This window comes from Ostrinia furnacalis, unplaced genomic scaffold (genome assembly GCF_004193835.3).
Source record: "Ostrinia furnacalis isolate ACB-3 unplaced genomic scaffold, ASM419383v2 OfSCF5400, whole genome shotgun sequence".
Taxonomy (NCBI): Eukaryota; Metazoa; Arthropoda; class Insecta; order Lepidoptera; family Crambidae; genus Ostrinia; species Ostrinia furnacalis.
Window position 1 is genome coordinate 283,933 of NW_021135639.1, and position 18,988 is coordinate 302,920.

Here is an 18,988-nt window from a genome sequence, read left to right on the forward strand (position 1 = left end):
CGGGATTAACGCAGATCCCACATGTTACTTGACATGACCCATGCCAACCAAATGCATCCACCAGAGATTAGATAACGCTAAAACCCACCGGAATGTGTTTGGTGTTTCTTTCTATTACGTGATCACGACCTAATAATTGATTCGTAAATAATTTCGAGTGGACTGAATCAAGCGGTGTTGCGAAAGTGCAAATGTATGCTACGATTTATATAGTTACTATTCCTTTTAGCAATAAAAGGTACACGCACGTACGTTTGATGTTGTGACTTTTAGTAGGTATTTGTGGTTTAAAATGATGTTTAGTATGGAAATGTCATAAGCTAGTGTTCAACGCGTGTGTAACAAGGGTGTTATTTTAGCTATTCTCATTTCAAGATTATTTATCACCTGTCATTTTGCGTTCTTTGCTCGAGCCCGCACTGTCAGTTCGAATCAATAGGTAAATTGACAATGTTGTTCATACATATTGCGGGCTGCGTTCACTTTGACCTGACCGCAGACAGTAGAACGCAAACAAAATAAAGCTTTATCTAACCTTGCCATCAAATTAGTGTATCTAGGATGTTTCATAATTAAGCACAAAAATAAACCATTTTGGGTCACGAGTCACGCGACAACGTCCGTAACAAATCTCAATTTGAGTTATTTGATAACAAGCGCTAAATTAATGATGCAAATAGTCACAAATAAAATAAAATAAATCTATTTTGGGAGCTTTCTCACCAAACAAAACACCGATTACTTCCCGAAAATGAAATATGGAAAGTAAACTGAAGTAAGTAATAAGATTGTAATGTATGAAAAATATGGGAAAAAAACACTTTTTTATCGATTAATTATTCTATACTAATATTATAAAGCTGAAAAGTTTGTTTGTTTGTTTACTTGAACGCGCTAATCTCAGGAACTACTGGGCCAATTTTAAAATATTCTTTCGATGTTAGAAAGCCCATTTATCGAGGAAGGCTATAGGCTATATACCATCACGCTACGAGTAATAGACGCAGACCAACAATGAAAAATGTTGCAAAAACGGGTTTTCACGCGTACGAAGTCGCGGGCACAGCTAGTAATTATCTAATTTGACAGCTTGCTGAAAAGGATCTGAAGAATTAACTGTCACAAAAAACCTCTAAAAATCAACTGCAACCTGCTGAGCTAAGGCTTATATTAGCTCATTCAATTATTCATACTTTTATCTGTAAATATGTATTAATAAGCGGCGCACAAGCAATAAAGCAAGCGCCATTTCAGCTGCGCCGGCGCACTTCCTCGACTCGCCGCGGCGTCGGCGTCGGCGATTCATTAGCACCGCCAGTCATTAGTTATTATTTCCCCTGTCGTCCGTCTGTTTACACGCGTAATAAATCGCATAAAAAAGGCAATTGGAATGATTGGACCACCTAACGACTTGTCCCAAAGTAATTAAATACCCAAAAATAGGTAGGTACCTACTAAGGCAGTCACCTAATACTTACAACAAGCAGTATTTAAAGCTTTTCTCATAGAAGTAAAAACTGCAAATCAAAATTCGGCATTTCATTCAAATAAATTCATCGAATATAAGGTTGACACTATGTAAATTAGAATAAGTAGGCCTATATTGTTCTTTTTTCAGCAAGAAGGATGCTCTTTATGCAAATTTTCTACTGTATTCTCTAACTACCTGCTATAGACCAGTGGACTTGTATCTTTTACCTAGACAAGCTCCTGCAAATCTGCAGGTATTTCCTGCGGCATAATAATTCAGGTCTCACTAGGCACAGGCTGTTACAGCAAATGTTTCGTATAATGCCTGCACTTTATGCGTTACGGCCTGTTCGCAGTGCAAGTATGCATTCCAGGGATGCTTTTATATTTTACTGCCTCTGGCATATCTACAAATGTTATGAAATAAATATGTTTGCACGGACGCATATTGAGCTAAGTACTTATGGCATCATATTATGTACTCGTAACTGTTCCTCTTCATAATCCAGGTCGTGTAGTGGCGAATACAACCTCTCCAATTTTCCAGAGACAAATGGAGGATTTGCCCTACACGCCTCAAGCTGGCCAAATGGTTAGAGGTCTATAGGGCTACTCAGAAACGCTGTTTACATACTTCCGGGTCTATCCGTCACCGTCACTCATGCTGCTGTGAGGTGGCAAGATTCGAAACTTCGGATAACGTTTTTTGGAGTAACCCTGTGCTGATGTATTTCCCTTCGCCTCTTACGACATCCAGGGGAAGTGTGGGGTCTGATTCTACATATTCTCCTGTGTCCTCTTATATTATAATGTAGGTAAACGCAGTGGACCGGCCACGTGACATTTGGTACACAGACAATGCGCGTAGTAAATAAATGTTACGCGTATTATTAGACGCGGTTCAGTCACCCGCGCCGCTCTCAATCGCGGGTGGACAAACTTGCTCTAATGCATAAATATGCTCGTATACAAAATATGTATTTACAGCATCAAGGTTCTCCCACGAATATACAAAAGAAGCGAAAATTTTCCACAATCTTCTCTGGGTTTAAAAGTTGCTTTGTATTTCTTAGACTCGTTTACTTTCTTGATACATATTTAGAAATATATATAAAATTATACAAGATAAATATTAACTTTATCTATGCATTTCCGACACATTTTTATTCTTACAGCTTTTCATCGCTGTTGTTCAATACACATATTTTCACCTACTACCTACATCAATACAACGTAGCGATCATCAAGAAATCTTCCTTATAGGCAAATACTCTTAAGGTGCAGACATTTATCCAGTTCAGATTAGCTCAACGGTTTCAATTATGCTTTTTCTTCGTCGCTCTTAGGCACCTATAGGTACACGTTAATTGTTGTCGGTTTAGTCAAACGTCACTAGTCAGTAGTCAGGGCAGCCGACGTGATTGACTAACTGCCTCCTTGGACAGGATCTAAAAACTCTTGACGCCACCATCGGCGTTCCAAATAGCGCAGTAAGGCGCAGAACACAATCAGATACAATAAGCTACTTAGGTACAGGGGGTTCAATTCTGTAGTAATTCGTGTCAGTCTTAGAGCTTACTTTAACGTTAATTTTTGAAAAAATATCATCAAGGAAATAGTCGATTAAACTACGAAAGAACAGATTATTAGCTCAGATTTAATAGCCACTGTTCGCATTTCATGAACTCATGAGTTTGAGAGATATCACTTATCGTATGTTCGCTAATAGATGATGAAGATATGATGAAAAGAACTATTGGAATAGAGTCCATTGATTGGGAGATGCCAAAATCTAACTGTGAACAAACGAACAAAATGAGAAAAATCTTTTAATAGCACAATATACCCTGTATCCTTAAGGAGATGCTTAGGCGCCTAATGGTGAGATCTAACCCTAGTAAAAAGCAATCAAAAGGGCGCGAGTATTCACGGTCTCGGGTAGCGCCACTCATGCGCAGGGAATCCGAGGGTGCCCGTATTTATAGACGCACCATCGATTTCAGTCTTGTTTGTACCACTCTCTATTGTTTCTGTGTACTAATTGGAGTTACAGTAGTTACAGTTTTTCGCACGTTAGTTGCTCTATTCATTATTTTTATTCTGTAGCGAAATTTCCTTGAGTGAAAAGCTTCTGATGCAGTTAATTTTTACAAGGGACAAATATAAGTCTACGTTGCACCAACTTACTTTAACTTTATCAAACGTCAAAAGCCTGTCAAGCTCCATCCAAAAACACCGGTTATGGTTATAGTTACTTTTAATGTAAGGTGGTGCAACGCAACCATTTTTGTTGCCAGCAACATTATTTTGCGTGAATTATGTTAGGATTTCAGAAATACCGGGTAACGTTTAAAAGTACCGGGTTAAACTGTTTCGTGAATGAATTTAATTTCAATTTGCCAGTTTAATCAGAAACTCTGCTAATTAATTCCCACATATGTTTCCGTACAACACGTTTCAAATCCGAGCGTGCATATAAACTTCTCGTCAAGTGTGTTTGCACGCGCATACGTTCGCAACTTGGTGTCGACTAATATTAAGCATTAGTACGAATCAAACGGTTGCAACTGAAGACAACTTTGATAAACATTATTGTGTGGTACGGTGTTATTTTGAGATAAGTACGACGACTTTTGTACATGGGCATCAAATTGCAGATAATAGAAGGTATACACAGGACGCAGAAAGGACGAAGGACAACGAAAAATTATCGTTTCATGTACTTCTTACTTCCTAGTCCCTACTCGTACAGTGTTTACTGTAACTTATTATTTGACTTGTAGACTAGGATATCAAAGGCACCTACAGTTTTCGTACTTTGCGACACACTTTATGCATTTTCAATTGAGATTCAAGTAGGCAGTTGTGATGATTTATAAGTTATTATCACAGCCAGCAAAACAGTTGAGTAGCATCGTATACTGACACCATCTGCCCACTTTTTTTTTAAATCATTAATTTTAAAAATGCAATTAGCAGATGCAAATGGATGCAAGTGTGCCAGGGGAGGTATCCGGGTTACAGTTTATAGCCGCGGTGACAACGCGACACTTCTTATTTCGTCTTCGCGACTGTTACTTTGCCACGGGTTGATATGAGTATAACAAATATTGAATAGTATCTCTTGCGATATTATATTTTCTATAGTAAACCAAAACTTCGCGAGGATAGTAAATAAGTCCAGAATATCCCAATATTAGCACGTCACAGTGACACTAGAGATAGCTGGGCTTTAGATACACCGAACAAGCCTAACATGTCCATATAAAAGCTCTATAAATAAATAAATATCCTTGGACATTTTACACTACGCCTCTAGCCCCAAACTAAGTAAAGCTAAGGGTACTAGAACAAGTTTTGAGATAATATGACCAATATTAGTAATGTGTGAATTTTGGGACACCCCGTTTTCGTCATTATTCATGATTCAAGAAACTTTAGATGTCTACGGAATCTATTTTTGTAAGAATCAATACCTATCAAAAACAAAGCTAATATGTTTGTCTTAAATTAATAATGTAAATCTCGCATCAGCAGTCAGAAAACAGCGTTCCTTCCAAAAGCGTTACTAACATTACAGTTTCAGAGTATTTTTTAATTTGATATGTTTTCACAACATCGGTTATTTTTATCATTATAAACGATATCACTAAACAGCATTAATCAGGGGAGGAGTTTATGTCCGTGTGACACGATTATACATAGCAGTGTTGACAACACGCTGCCATTTCTAATTTCGTTGATGCAAGAAGATGTGTTAGAATTTATGCGTGGAGAAGACAAGTTTTAGTTCACTCTATGATTGGAATAGGTCTGTTTAGTAATGGATTGACATAATTATTAGAGCATAGTCAATTCAGGGTAGAGTAGAAGGCACCATGCGATGGACAGACCAAAACAAGATTGCTGTGCCCTGTACGAGTGCACTAAGTTGACCTCAAAATGGTATAAGGTGAACAATATTCCAATGACACTTCATGATGACCACGTCAAGAGTGTAGCGATTGAGAATCAGATAAAGTCTGGTCGCGGAGCACGTAGAATTTTTTCCAATGACCTCAAGCTACCTATCCTTATAGAGCGATAAGGATGGGTAGCTTGGGGTCATTGGACAAAATTCTACGTGCTCAGGGACCGGACTATAGAAGTTAAATTCCGACAGTTAGACGTAAGATAGCCAGTTCCTCTGTGTTGAGGATTCTGGGTGAAGCTCGCTTCCAACACTTTCCATCAGGTGAGATGCAGGTTGCAGTTGTGGGTATAAAAAACATCCAAATCATACCTCATCACGACTACTTGACATATTATGTCAAGTGTGTAGCGATTGAGAATAAGATTCACCACGCAGACGCGCCCCACCAATGTTTGGTGGTCTCGGTCGCGCGGGGTGCGGGGAGTTTGATCCGAGCAATCCGAGCGTCATTATTGTAGTGTGCGTGTATTCATGGATAATTTAGCGTGTACCGATAACACTCGAATATTAGCGGAAGAATGGTGGGGCGCGTCTTCGTGGATGAAACGATCTAATAATAAAATAATAAAACCTTTATTACCAAAGATTACAATATACAGCTTACTAGTTTTTTATTAAAATAAGTCAAATCTTAAACTCAAGTCCCCAAGATACAGGATTACCTAGTTTGGGGACTACTAGTAAGCTGTATATTGTAATCTTTGGTAATAAAGGTTTTATTATTTATTATTGAATGATCAAACGAACTTACCAAGTGAAGTTCGATCTAAATTATCCTGTTTTCGCCGAAGAGATTTATTTTACCATGTAGTACCCCTGTACGACAACCCAATCCGCACACAATATTCAGCGTAGTAGTATTAAAAAACAAAAGAGCGGGCAACCCCACCCCTACCACGCTGTGGGCTCGGTGTCCGAGCGGTCTCATTATATTTAGAGAAGAGATGACATTGACGTTTACCTCCAGGGAAGAAGATATAGAAATCTTCGGGTTGGGAGGGACCTTAAATCTCTTCGGCGAAAACAGGATAATTTAGATCGAACTTCACTTGGTAAGTTCGTTTGATCATTCAATTGTTGGGTCTAATTCTCGTCACTACACTGCACAACTTAAAATAATTACGTTTTTTGTCGGTAAAAACGTCCTGGTGACGTCACTTAAGCATTTTTCTTATACTGCGTGCGGTCGTTGCGCGTGCGCACAAAGGAATGAGACCGCTCGGACACCGAGCCCACAGCGTGGTAGGGGTGGGGTTGCCCGCTCTTTTGTTTTTTAATACTACTACGCTGAATATTGTGTGCGGATTGGGTTGTCGTACAGGGGTACTACATGGTAAAATAAATCTCGGAGGCGAAAGCAGGATAATTATTATTATCTATACCAGTCTTTCCCAAAGTGGGCGATAACGCCCCCTTGTGGGCGCTGCAGGCTTAAAGGGGGGCGGTAAGAGACCCAGAAAAAAAGTCGGGACGTTGTGTAGAGGCTTGGGAGGCGTCATTTACTAGGAGGTTTCTTAGACACCGACTGAGCACTCGACTCTCGACTACAAATGGGGGGGCGCTAAAAAGAATTTATTCTCAAAGTGGGCAGTAGACAAAACAAGTTTGGGAACCGATGATCTATACATAAAAGTAGCGAAGTAAAAGCTGCGTGCTCACCTCTTTCTCCTGGTTCAGGCGCGCGTCGCCGTGGATCTTGTCGCGCAGCGCCACCAGCTCCAGCGGCCAGCTCGACACCTCCGCGTCCGGGTCCGACAGCAGCACCTGCGCCGCAAGGACCCGTTACACATACGCTATTATACCGCCTACATGACAAAATAATAGAAGAACCAAAGTGACTGAAATAGCCCGCAGAATCGCTAAAATCAAGTAGCAGTGGGCGGGGCACATAGCTCGTAGAGCTGATGGCCGCTGGGGCAGGAAAGTTCTTGAGTGGCGGCGACCACGAACCGGAAGACGTAACGTGAGCATGACTCCCACTAGGTGGACTGACGTTCTGGTGAAGGTCGCGGGAGGTGCCTGGATGCGGGCGGCGCAGGACCGGTCATTGTGGAAATCCTTGGGGGAGGCCTTTGTCCAGCAGTGGAGATCTTTCGATTGAAACGAACAAACGACAAAATATTGCTTCCCCTTACAAACTTCTACCCCAACTTCTAATCTTGCACATTATAACCTGACATCTTTACGGTTTTAAGCGATTTTGTGAAAAATATTACTGGCCGGTAACTAAACGGGACTATTCCCACCTCTCGTTCCCACCACTGCAACTCCTGTGTAGCCAGGATCTACAGCTTGACTGCCATAAAAACCCAACCAATGAAGGTCAAGTTAGGCAGGTAGCTAATAGCTCATAAGATAGGTCCCCATAATTGATGTTTATTGTCCATGGTGCATATCTTTTCAAAAAGGTTACTAAACCTTTGTTTGTCACCTGTCATCCGCTTTGCAATGGAGGGAAGTCGAACCTTAACTTCGAACTTTTTCATAATCGTCTGATAATTTCGTTGCGGGTCCAATGACAGTTTAACTTTCCCCCGGGGCAAACTTGACGTTCACTGGTTGGGTTTTTATTGGCTACACAGGAGTTGCAGCGGTGGGAACGAGAGGTGGGAATAGTCCCGTATTTATAACCTGACTCTTTACGAATTTGCCACTCTGGATGTGTTCTGCGGTCAGGTCAAAGTGAACGCAAGCAGTGTTATCGATCATCGCTGGATTTGGACACTCAGATAAGGTTCAATATGGCGAACTATATTCCCGGGTATGCAAGTACCTACACCACGAATCCGCGACTATAATATCTTCAAATATGTACATAAACATTATTGCGAATTAGCCGATTCAAGCCTTCATAAGTGTCAAGGGAATTTTCTGGTTCATGAAAATTAATTACAAGATCATTTATTTTAAGTTTGTGGGTATACAAATTCATAGGCTATTGATACCTACTGGATTTAAGTACACCATAACGGTTTGGTGCGAAAATGAGCTAGGAAAAGGAATGACTAAACTAAATGAAGAATAATATTTTGATCAACACCTAAAAATTTAATGACCCAATGTGTGCCTCATACAAACCACTAATAGATAATTATCACGAAAATGTAAATCTACTTACTATTAAATCGCCCATCTCGGCAAACTAAAGCACAGTATTAACAACCACTGCATCCAAAGTTCTAAGCTTTACTTGACATATTCACAATCACAACACAAACTTACGAGCAAGTATGTATAATGTCACCGACTAACTGAGGCAAGAAAACAAATGAAGTACGTGCTATCAAATGTGTCTGACCCCAGGACTCTTATCACACTGATTGATGCGTCCAATAACCAACAACAAGGCATTATTGCTCATTAAGTAATTGTTGTTTACTTTCTGCTAAATGTCTTCTAAAATTATAGCACTGATAAGAGCAAAACTCATTAAAATCGCATCTAGTTAGGGGTAATTAAAAACAAACAATACTTTGGGAAATACCTACTGAATCCTCACATCGTTTTTAATAACAGTGTTTACATTGAATCCTAATTGACTTCAATACAAACAGTATTTTCAAGACTCATAAACTAATTTTGTGTTCAGCTCAATAAAAAATACCACTCCAATTATCATCTGCTTATCTGGCGAAATTTCTTTTATTCAGTATAATGAAGTACAAAAGAATATAATCAAATAAATATAAATTTAGAGTCAAAGGACAATGTTCAAGCTATAAATATAATCTCTCTTTACTTAATACATTGATACGTATATTTAAGTTGTGGAAAATTACCAAGTGATTATTCACCTGCAAAGACAATCGCGTACAAAACACAAATAAATGAAAAAGTGCCGGGAGACAGCGTGGGGCAAGAATGGGGTCAACACCGCGAAAAATGTACTCTATCGTCTGGCGCCGGGCCAGCGAGCTTTGACAATATTTCAAAATGCCTATGACCTACCCCAGACGTCGATGACTGTACCGCGCGTCTGAATTAGAATCGGCGTGTCGTTTTTGTTGCGCTAAGCCATTTTATTGGTTAACTTACATTGCGCGGGATAAAAATGTATACGAGTAAATGTCACTGTGACTCTATGCTATTGAAATAAAAGCTATTATTCTATGAATGTGGAAATGTGTATTTGTCATGTGTGAAAACTTTCAAGGTTACCACAACAAAGTTTTAAAACACAGATAATATTCAAAACAGAATTGGTTCTATTTTATAAATTATCGACGATTTATCTAGTTTTATTTATTTACAAAATAAATATTTTAGATAACTTACACGTCGCTTAGAAAATGGTAGATGATGACGATCAGGCATCACTTTACATTGTCAAAAATATCAATAATCACACACAAAAAATTCACTATTCACTGAAAGTACAAATAACCTCAAAATCACATGTCACAGGTAACTACGATTATAGTCCGGGAGCGCGGAAGTATTGTTGTACGTACTATACAACCCCGCGGCAGTGACTAGCGAAACCTTGCTCTATTTCGGCGCACCATTGAGGTGGAAGTGCGGTGGTCGCGGCGATATTAATGGTGCAGTGAGACTCCTGGCTCCTGGCCAATGCTAGGGATCTTCGGGAGCGCGTAAAAGCTCCTCATCATAATTATGTCGAAGGACTTGAGTAGAGATAGAGATATAAATATTAAAGTTTTTGAACATTACCATGATGTATAATAACGAATTTACGATTATCATAAATCAGAGTGATTGTTTTTGCAAGCTTAGGAAGGTTGTCTTGATTCAATCATACGGAACTACCACATGTAGAAATCGGTATTAACGAATAAATTCAACCTTCGACCTCATCTTTTCCATCAGCAAGTTGATGCATTTAAGCACACAGTGTTCTTAATCATTGCAAACAAACAACTAACAACCCTATGCAGTATGCTCCTCGTGAGAATCGAAACCTGGCTCTCTAAACACAGAATTTTATCTAATCGTAAGTTCGTAACTTGTTCTTGCAGCAGAACAATAACTATACAGTACATGCGAATACGAATATAAACGGAAAAATAGAACAACAATTTAAAACTGGCACGTTCTACTTTTTGTAGAGACCTCTTAAATCTTCTTGAGCCAAAAACAATATCTTTATATCAGTGTGATAATAAAGCAGTATGAAAAACGAAGAGATTGCGCAAAAGCATAAAACATGCTTTATGACGGATATTTGCTAAACGCGGGATTTATATTGCATACTCGCTGTATGGGTTTAGTGATCCATAAACTAATATTATGAGCTTTTTAGTGGACTATATTTACACTATGGGGTTTATTTGAGCACGTCAGAGGATATTACGTCAATGGCTAGTTTGCTAACTAGAATGCTAAATAAACTTATTTTTGAACCAATACAGTTCAAATTCGCCTTTTTGAGATTTTGTAATATGTTCGTTTTCATCCAGGTTTCTCCCGCGACCTCCGCCAGATCGTCGGTCCACCTAGTGGGAAGCCTAACCCCGCTACCGGAAGACGTCGCGTTGTAAGAGGTATTTTCATTTGTAGAGGTCATAAAAAAATATGTTATTCTTAAGAGTTTGAGGAAATGTGGAAATGATGTGCCCGATCCATAAGTAGGTATTATGATTTAAGAGCTGAAAGTGAATTTAAGTTCGATCCAGTAGGTACAGCCAAAGAATAAATAGAGAATTGTATGAAATCTGTCAGGCGATTCAGAACTTATCGATGGCTTAATTATGGAACAATTCGATAAAAAGAATGAAAATGATATGAGAATCACGATCGATTAGCCATCGAGTGCTTCTGAATCACCTAACTGACCTTGCTGTAATCTGAATTAGTGTTGCCGCTCGATGGACCACCACAGCTCGATAAAATTTAAATAATGTACAGTAGGTATTGAGTTTCTTCTATTTTCTTTACGACTTATTGTCAAGTACAATAAAATATATCGATATATGAACTACCGATAATTCGGACAACACTAATACAAATCAAGCCATATTACTCAATGTCCGAGGTGAGCGACGGAACGCGTCATGAAACGACGCGATTGTGTCACGTCGCTTCATAAAGCGTTCCGTAATGCGACCAATTATTACTTCACGTGACGTATGACACATGTCATGACACGCAACCACGTAAGCCAGGGCTGACCTGGGGTGTCGCAGTATAATTCGAAGGGCGTCGTAAGGCGATTTAAAATAAATGAGAGTGGTGGCAATTTACAAACTTTCCCAAGGGTGTCACAGAAAAGAAAAGTTTGGGAAACCCTATCGTAGGCTACTATTATACAACGACTATTGGTCTTTCACCTAGGACAATGGTTTACAAAGTTTTAGAGGCTGAAATCACCACAGCATCGTGTACACACCTGTATCTGCTCCTGCAGCTGCTGCACGACGTCCTGGCGCACTTGCTCGACGCGCGCCTCGAACCTCTTCTGTCCACACACAGGCGGTTAGTCGCATTCCGGCATGCAGGAGAAAGAGACGCATTAGGTGGGTATGTACAGTGCGTGTGGTGGACGAGTCGATAGATATATCGATACCGGTTTTACCGGAGTGAGGTAAAAGAAAAGAGAATGAAGTAGGATATTGTATATTATAGTTGTAATGTGTGTGTGGTATCAAGGAAGAATCAAGTGTCCTCGAGTATATTTTTTTTTATCTTTAAACTCCTAGGTGCATCTTAGATTGTGTTTTAGGAGGTGTATGTATTCATTCTCTTAAGTTTTATCAACATAGTTCATTCAGAAAATGCCTAAGGAAAGGCTTATATCAAGTGTATGTCTTTTAAGTGGTGAGTAGTGTGTAAAAGCTGTATTGTAATTTCTCTTTGTGTACAAAATAATCAATTTCAACTGCAGAATCGTCATAATGATTCATTGATAATAATTGCACGCAATACAGAACTTTATGAATGAAGTATTGTTTATAAACAAACCACCAAAAGCTGACAGTTATTTGAATAATCACTTTCCCCTGCATGCATAGTTATTTAACACAACAAAAACATTAGTATTAGAGGTATCTTCTTATTGGAAACACTAGAAATACTGTTAAATAAAATAAAATAACAAGGACTGCATAATTAAATTAATAATTATTGTGGGAGAAAGATATCTACAAGGTATTGAAACAAATATTACATTTAGAAGGGAGCTATACTATACAAATTTTGGTATACCATATTTTATATTCACATTATAAATATTGATATACGCATTAGTTACTGTAAAGGCAACGTCAAAAGCTTAATATGCAAGCGAATATACATTGTAATATTTACAGGTTACGGTCCCAGATCGTGTGGCAATGGCTCTGCATCTTTGCAGGATTCGGTTAATAAAACGTAAAATGTTTTGACTGACCTTTTCGAGTTCAAGATCAATGTCTTGCTGGTAGACGGACACGTTGGCTTCGGTGTTTTCGGACGTCTGGATGTGGGCTTTCAACTGAGTGACCTGTCAAAGTCAACCAAACCACATGTAAACCTTCGCAAAACCATTGGCGTCTTCTTAGACGTATTTTACCAACTCAATTTGACATGTTAATAATATAATTTAATGAAAATTTAATTATTTGTGTGCGTGCTTTTCGAAACTGTTACAGACACATGTCTGTCACATGACACATGTCAAGATATTTATCAACGGTGTGTTCAAGTTTTTGGAAAGTTATATTCTTTGCATTGACGACTTTTCAACGCAGTGCAACGCATTTTTAAGCAGTTTCGCAAAAATTATTCACATAGTCTAAATAATTGCACAAATATTTGCTCATAATCAGGAGGTAAGAATGTGTAGGAAGACATATGTACTTTCATGCGTCTTTACAAACGTCTAACGCGTGTCTATGATGACCGTCACTTTAGTTCTTAAAAGTAACCGCTAGGGGCGCTGTACTATCTGGCACATAATATGTGCCTATCTGGCACATAATATTATTTTTAACGTAGTCGCTAGCGAGTACGTTTAATGTATACTCATGGTTAGCACACTGGCCTCATTCACGTATCACCCCACCGAACCGTATAAAATCTCGTAAGAGCCAAAGCACACGATGAGTTGCGGCGGCGGTGCGGCGTCGGAGCGGTGTCGCTGCGTCGTTTTACATAGAAATATCTGTGGCGAGCACACGAGCGGCTGCGGCGCCACAACGCGTGATACGACGAAATATTTGCGGGGCCGCAACGCAGTGTGCTTTCGCTCTCACAATTTATTTCGATTCGCGAGGCTTGTAGGGTCACCCTCACCTGTTCCTCCAAGGAGGCGACAGTCTCCGCGTGGCGAGCCTGTAGGTCGCTAATGTAGGCCAGGTGCTCTGCCCTCAGTTCTTCCAGCTGTTGCTCGTATTTCTTGCTAGTCTGTTTCACAGCTTGCTCTAGTGGCGTCGACTGTAATGATAAGATAATAAAATAATAATAAAAATCGTTTACTGTTTTTTTTACAAAAGGAATTACAAAAGAAAACTTATAATTAAAAAGGTAGAATAAATAAATAAATAAATAAATAAAAGTCAAGCAAGGGTTTTTTTTTATCGTAGATGGCTTAAGAGGTGTGTACTAATATGTATGAGGCAACTCAATTTCTGATGAGGGCTATTATTTTAGCGCTCACCAGTTGCTGCCATGCCATGTAGAGTAAAGTTCTGTCATTTGTTAGTAGCTAAGACAGTAATGGTAAGTTGCTAACCTTGGTAAGCGCTGAAGTAGTAAGAGCACTATCCCATATTATGCACTCACCAGGATGGCGTCACTGTAGAGTAAGGTCAGTCACTCGCCAGTGGTGCCAACGTTAAGTATAAAAACGATAGATTGAACATCAACTTAACCAAATTTTTATCATCATCTGCTTAACGCAGTCTATTGCTATACAATAGGTCTTATGCAATCAATCGCAATACGCGTTTCCCGCTTGTCACAATGATTCCCAAGTTGTCGTTAAAGGGATCTAAAGAGAGCTAGGGAGAGCTAAAAAGAGCTAAAGGCAGCTAGGGGGAGCTAAAGGGAGCTAAGGGAGCTAGGAGCAGCTGGTTCTCACCTCCAGCGTCAGCGAGGGCAGTTCCGCGCTGCGTGTGCGCCGGCGCAAGCAGTCGCCGGCCGCGGAACCCTCCAGTGAAGATGCCGAGCCGCCCGGGGACAAGCACGCGCGACCGCGCCACACCTCCTCTGAATAACTGGGAAAAGAATACGTGATCTTTCACAATCATACTTTGGTTCAAACGCCAAATATTTTCTGGGAGAACAGAACAATAAATATTACGACTGGGATTCTGTCATTTAGGTGGTGTTTTGACGAACAGTTTCTACTCGATCCGACGTCGGGCTGGTGCCAGTTATTTTCACGTTGGTCGATTGGGCCAGATGCCGGCACGGTTAGAAACCGGCTCATCAACACACGCCCTTAGTCAAGTCAAAAAGTACAAAGCATTTATAAAATTATTGAGACAGTCAATAAATAGGCAAAAAATGTTCTACATACCTTCTTTTTGGCCTTGTTTGCAGAAACAGAATAATAATAACATTATTAACATGCAGAAGAAATGGAACAAAAATTATACACATAATAATTCAAGCAATAACTACCTCCTCTCCATATCTGAGCACTTTTTCTCAAAGTAAGTCCGTAAGTTTTCCATCTCCTTTTCATGTTTGACGCTGAGTTCTGCCCTCAGTTCGTCTATATCCGCGTTTCCCGCCTTAACTGAAGCGAGCAGCTCTCTTAGGCGCCTCGTCTCCACTGTAAACGTCTGCTTGTCCTGCTGCATCTGAGTCTCCAACTCCTTAACTTCTGTGTCAGACTCGATCCGCATTTTCCCTATCTCCTCACACAATATCTGAATGATACTCTCCCTCAGTTTATTCCGCAAATTCTCCTCAATGTACTCGTCGAACTTGCTAATTATCGTCGTCAGTTTATTTTCGAAGCCCGTCTGAAACTCTTCTGAGGATCCACTCGATCGAAGATCAGATTTGGAGTAGTTGACTGTGATTTCCTCGTGATCCATGTCCTTTTCGCCGTTCGAGCTCTGTATAGATGATCCTCCGCTCATGAGAGCGGAGTAGAACTTCGTGCTGTCGTCTTTGAGCATGCTCTGGTACTTCATGAAGTCTGAGAGCTGAGCTTTGACCGTGTCGTGGTCGGAAGAGGATTGCTCGCCGACGGCGTGTTGGAGCTGAAGCACCTCATTACTGAGGTGTTCGTTCTCGTGTCTGAGCTCGTCGCGCTCGCGCACGGACCGCTGTAAGGAGACCGTGAGTTCCTCGATTAGTTCATCGCGTTGCGTGATAGCGGCTTCGAAGTGCACAAGCTGAAAGGACAGACAGGCGTTCAGTACATGTACAACATTGACAAGCTTTATGTATAATGGTCGCAAGCATTTTGTTTAATAGTCCGCGCTGCTAGACTTTGGCAGTATGGCAAGTCATTACTGAATATTTTTATACCAAAATGACCTAGTAAATCTACTGAACTTTGAATGCAAAGTAAAATAATGTTGCTATCACTGAGACAGTTCAAATTCTGTTCTTACACCTGCAAAATTGCCAAAGTGTACAAGCACAGACTATTTAAGTAGAATCGGTAAATGAAACTAAAACCTAAACCATGACTTTTTTTACATTAAAGAACTAGATTGGATAACAGAAAATATTTTATTATGAGTAAAATTAACCAAAAGGCATTAATAATATCAAGATAATAATTATTGTGGAAATTATTATTAAATTAAAATGGTACTTAATGCTACAAAAAATATAAGTGCACTTACAGAACACATTTCATTGAAAAAATCTGATAAATTACAATTTATTAAAAATATTGTGAAAAGTTTTTGACAAATTATGGTTACAATTTCTGACAAATCATGACATAATCACAGATAAGCTAAACAAGGAATGGGTTAATTTTGAACTCCAAAGAAGTTAATATAGTCTTTTGCACTTCATTATGGTGTGCAATAAAAGTTAGCTATCTCCTAAAACTACTGTGCATTATTCTCAAAAGAGAAAGTAGAAATACCTAATAATACTTTTTCCATTTCTACCAGTACTTATTCAAATTGGTACTATCTTCTATCATGTTAAAAAAAGACAAAGCAGAAAAACTTATAACAAAATTATAATTTATTACATGAAGATGATACAGTTAACATAAACAAAAATTAGAAACTTTATCATAAATTAGAGAGTGTATCTTGTAAAATGTGAGAACATAGCATGCCATTGGAGTCAAAAGCAGTATTAGTATGCAAAGCAGGAGTAGAGCATAGAGCAGGCACACACAAAAGCACAGTCCCTGAATTACAACTAGTACCTTTGCATGATATTCCTCACATATTGTTTTGTAGTCCGTTGTCATGGTACTGAATGACATGGTTTCTTCAGGAGGCATTGACTTTGGCTGTGTCCCGAGCGATGGCTCATCCAGTTTCTCATCCTCTCTCTCCTTCACATCATCAACTGTAAGCTCTTCAACAAGCAAGTCTTTCTGTTCACTCTTATCACTTGAAAAACTCTGCTTATCAAGAGAAAGTTCCATAGATTTGTCAGGAGACACCTCTAAGGATTTGTCTGGTGATAATTCCAGCAATTTGTCTAAGGAAATATCTTTTGGTTCTTGTTCACCGAAGTCAAACACCTCTTCAACTTTCATTCCGTCACCTGCTCCGACTAAAAATGGTGAAAGTAAATTTGGAAAAACTGGTATTTGCTCTATGTTTGAATCTATGACAGTGCTTCCCTCTGGTGGAGGTCCAAATATGATTTTAGCAGTAGGTAATGGAAACTTGGGAACACCCTGACCTCGAATATCCAATTTTATTATTTCCTCAGAGCCCGTACTGTCTTTTTCCAGCGAGTCTTGATTCCTTGACATACTAGATTTTTCTAAAGATTTTTCATTTTCTGATTCCAGAGATTTAAGAACAGATTCTTCATTTAGAGAATCAACAAAATTATCACTTCTAGGAGATTCTTGAGGTGTTTTGCCATGATCATTTGCTGATGGGGTGTGAGGTAATGACTGAGATTTACCCTCATTTGTTTCGCCATCTTTAGAGAAGTCTTCTGATGATAATGCTAAGTTCACTGGGCTCTCTTCACTGATATGGTGAATGTCTGACACAGCATTGACATCAATAGGCCAGGATGTACTCTGCTTACTGGGGTCTGGTGAACTAGGGTGCTCACTAAATGGTGAATAAGTGAATGGAATGTTTGGAGAATTAGATTTGGACACTTTCTCCTGATGACCTTCAACTTTGAGCAAGTCTTCCGATTGTGTGTGATTGGCGTTGTCTGTTACCGAGAGAGAATCCACTTTGGATGGTATGTGCTCTGAAATAGACTCAGTTTCACTAGTTTCCTGGACATCCTGATTTTGGCTTTCGTTTTCTATATTGTGGCCGTTATCGATCTGTGTTACGGCGCCCTCGACGGCGCCTACAGCGGCTATCTGTTGAGAATGTACGACATCCGGAAGAACATTCTAAAAATAAATAAAAAATCTAATTATGCCGAGTTAAACTTTCCAGCGAGACTGGGATTATTTCCTGGAACCTGAATGGAAAAATGCTTTCAGGACGATACTTCGCGAATTTTATAAATATTTGTAGGTTCCGTTTAATAGTTACGGAGTGCAGGTATGCATTTCTGTACTATTTTTAACGTAACGAAGAATATAAATATCTTTCTGATAGTTAGATGGAACGTAAGACTATAAAACGAAATTAAATAAAGCACATACCTTGATTTCAGTTGACTGTGACGATTGTTTTTGCGGATCATCCATAATTTATCAAATACATAGTAAAATCAATCAACAATTCATACAAAATCCACAAAATTCGTTCGTTGTCAAGACGACGTTTCTCACTTTCAAACAAAATACAAACGCCATTAATAATTTACGTTCCGTTACGCATAATAGTATATCTAGCCAAGCTGTAAGTCAAATGTTAAACGTTGATTTAACAATTAATGTAAAAAATATTACCTAGTATTAATTCAATCTAAACATAAAAACCGGCCAAGTGCGAGTCGGGCTCGCGCACAAAGGGTTCCGTAGCAGCAAATATAATAAACTTATTATGTCAATTTAATCAACCTATCTCAAAAACTATAAGAGATACTTTGATCAAACCAAAAATCGTTGAAAGAGTTAATTAGCATGCATCACCTCTATTTTTTTTAGAATTTTATACCCCGTAGTTATAAAAATAGAGGGGGGGGGACATACTTTTTACGACTTTGAGAGCTGATATCTCAAAAACCGTTCACTTTAAGAAAAATGTTTTTTAGAAAACTTTATATCATTTTAAAAGACCTTTCCATTGATACCCCACACGGGTATGTACATCGAAAAAAAATTTTCATCCCTCAGTTACATGTATGGGGGGCCCCACCCCCAATTCTTTTTTTTACTATTTAGTGTCATAATTTTGTAGCGGTTCATACAACACATATTCCCATCAAATTTCATCACTGTAGTACTTATAGTTTCCGAGTAAATCGGCTGTGACAGACGGACAGACGGACAGACGGACATGACGAAACTATAAGGGTTCCGTT

General features: G+C 39.2%; 1 protein-coding gene across 1 annotated transcript in view; it reads right to left on the reverse strand.

Moving 5' to 3' along the window:
* The window catches only part of LOC114361065 (227 kDa spindle- and centromere-associated protein), a 67,620-nt gene extending 49,311 nt beyond the window's left edge, over positions 1–18,309 (reverse strand). The window contains exons 1-8 of the mRNA XM_028315984.1: positions 18,165–18,309; positions 16,734–17,906; positions 15,005–15,729; positions 14,460–14,595; positions 13,673–13,813; positions 12,789–12,881; positions 11,790–11,858; positions 7,103–7,207 (exon numbers count right to left, since the gene is read on the reverse strand). Of these exons, the coding sequence (XP_028171785.1) occupies positions 7,103–7,207; positions 11,790–11,858; positions 12,789–12,881; positions 13,673–13,813; positions 14,460–14,595; positions 15,005–15,729; positions 16,734–17,906; positions 18,165–18,209 (2,487 nt within the window). The 5' untranslated portion in view covers positions 18,210–18,309. The remainder of the gene's footprint in view (positions 1–7,102; positions 7,208–11,789; positions 11,859–12,788; positions 12,882–13,672; positions 13,814–14,459; positions 14,596–15,004; positions 15,730–16,733; positions 17,907–18,164) is intronic.
* Positions 18,310–18,988: the final 679 nt, after the last annotated feature.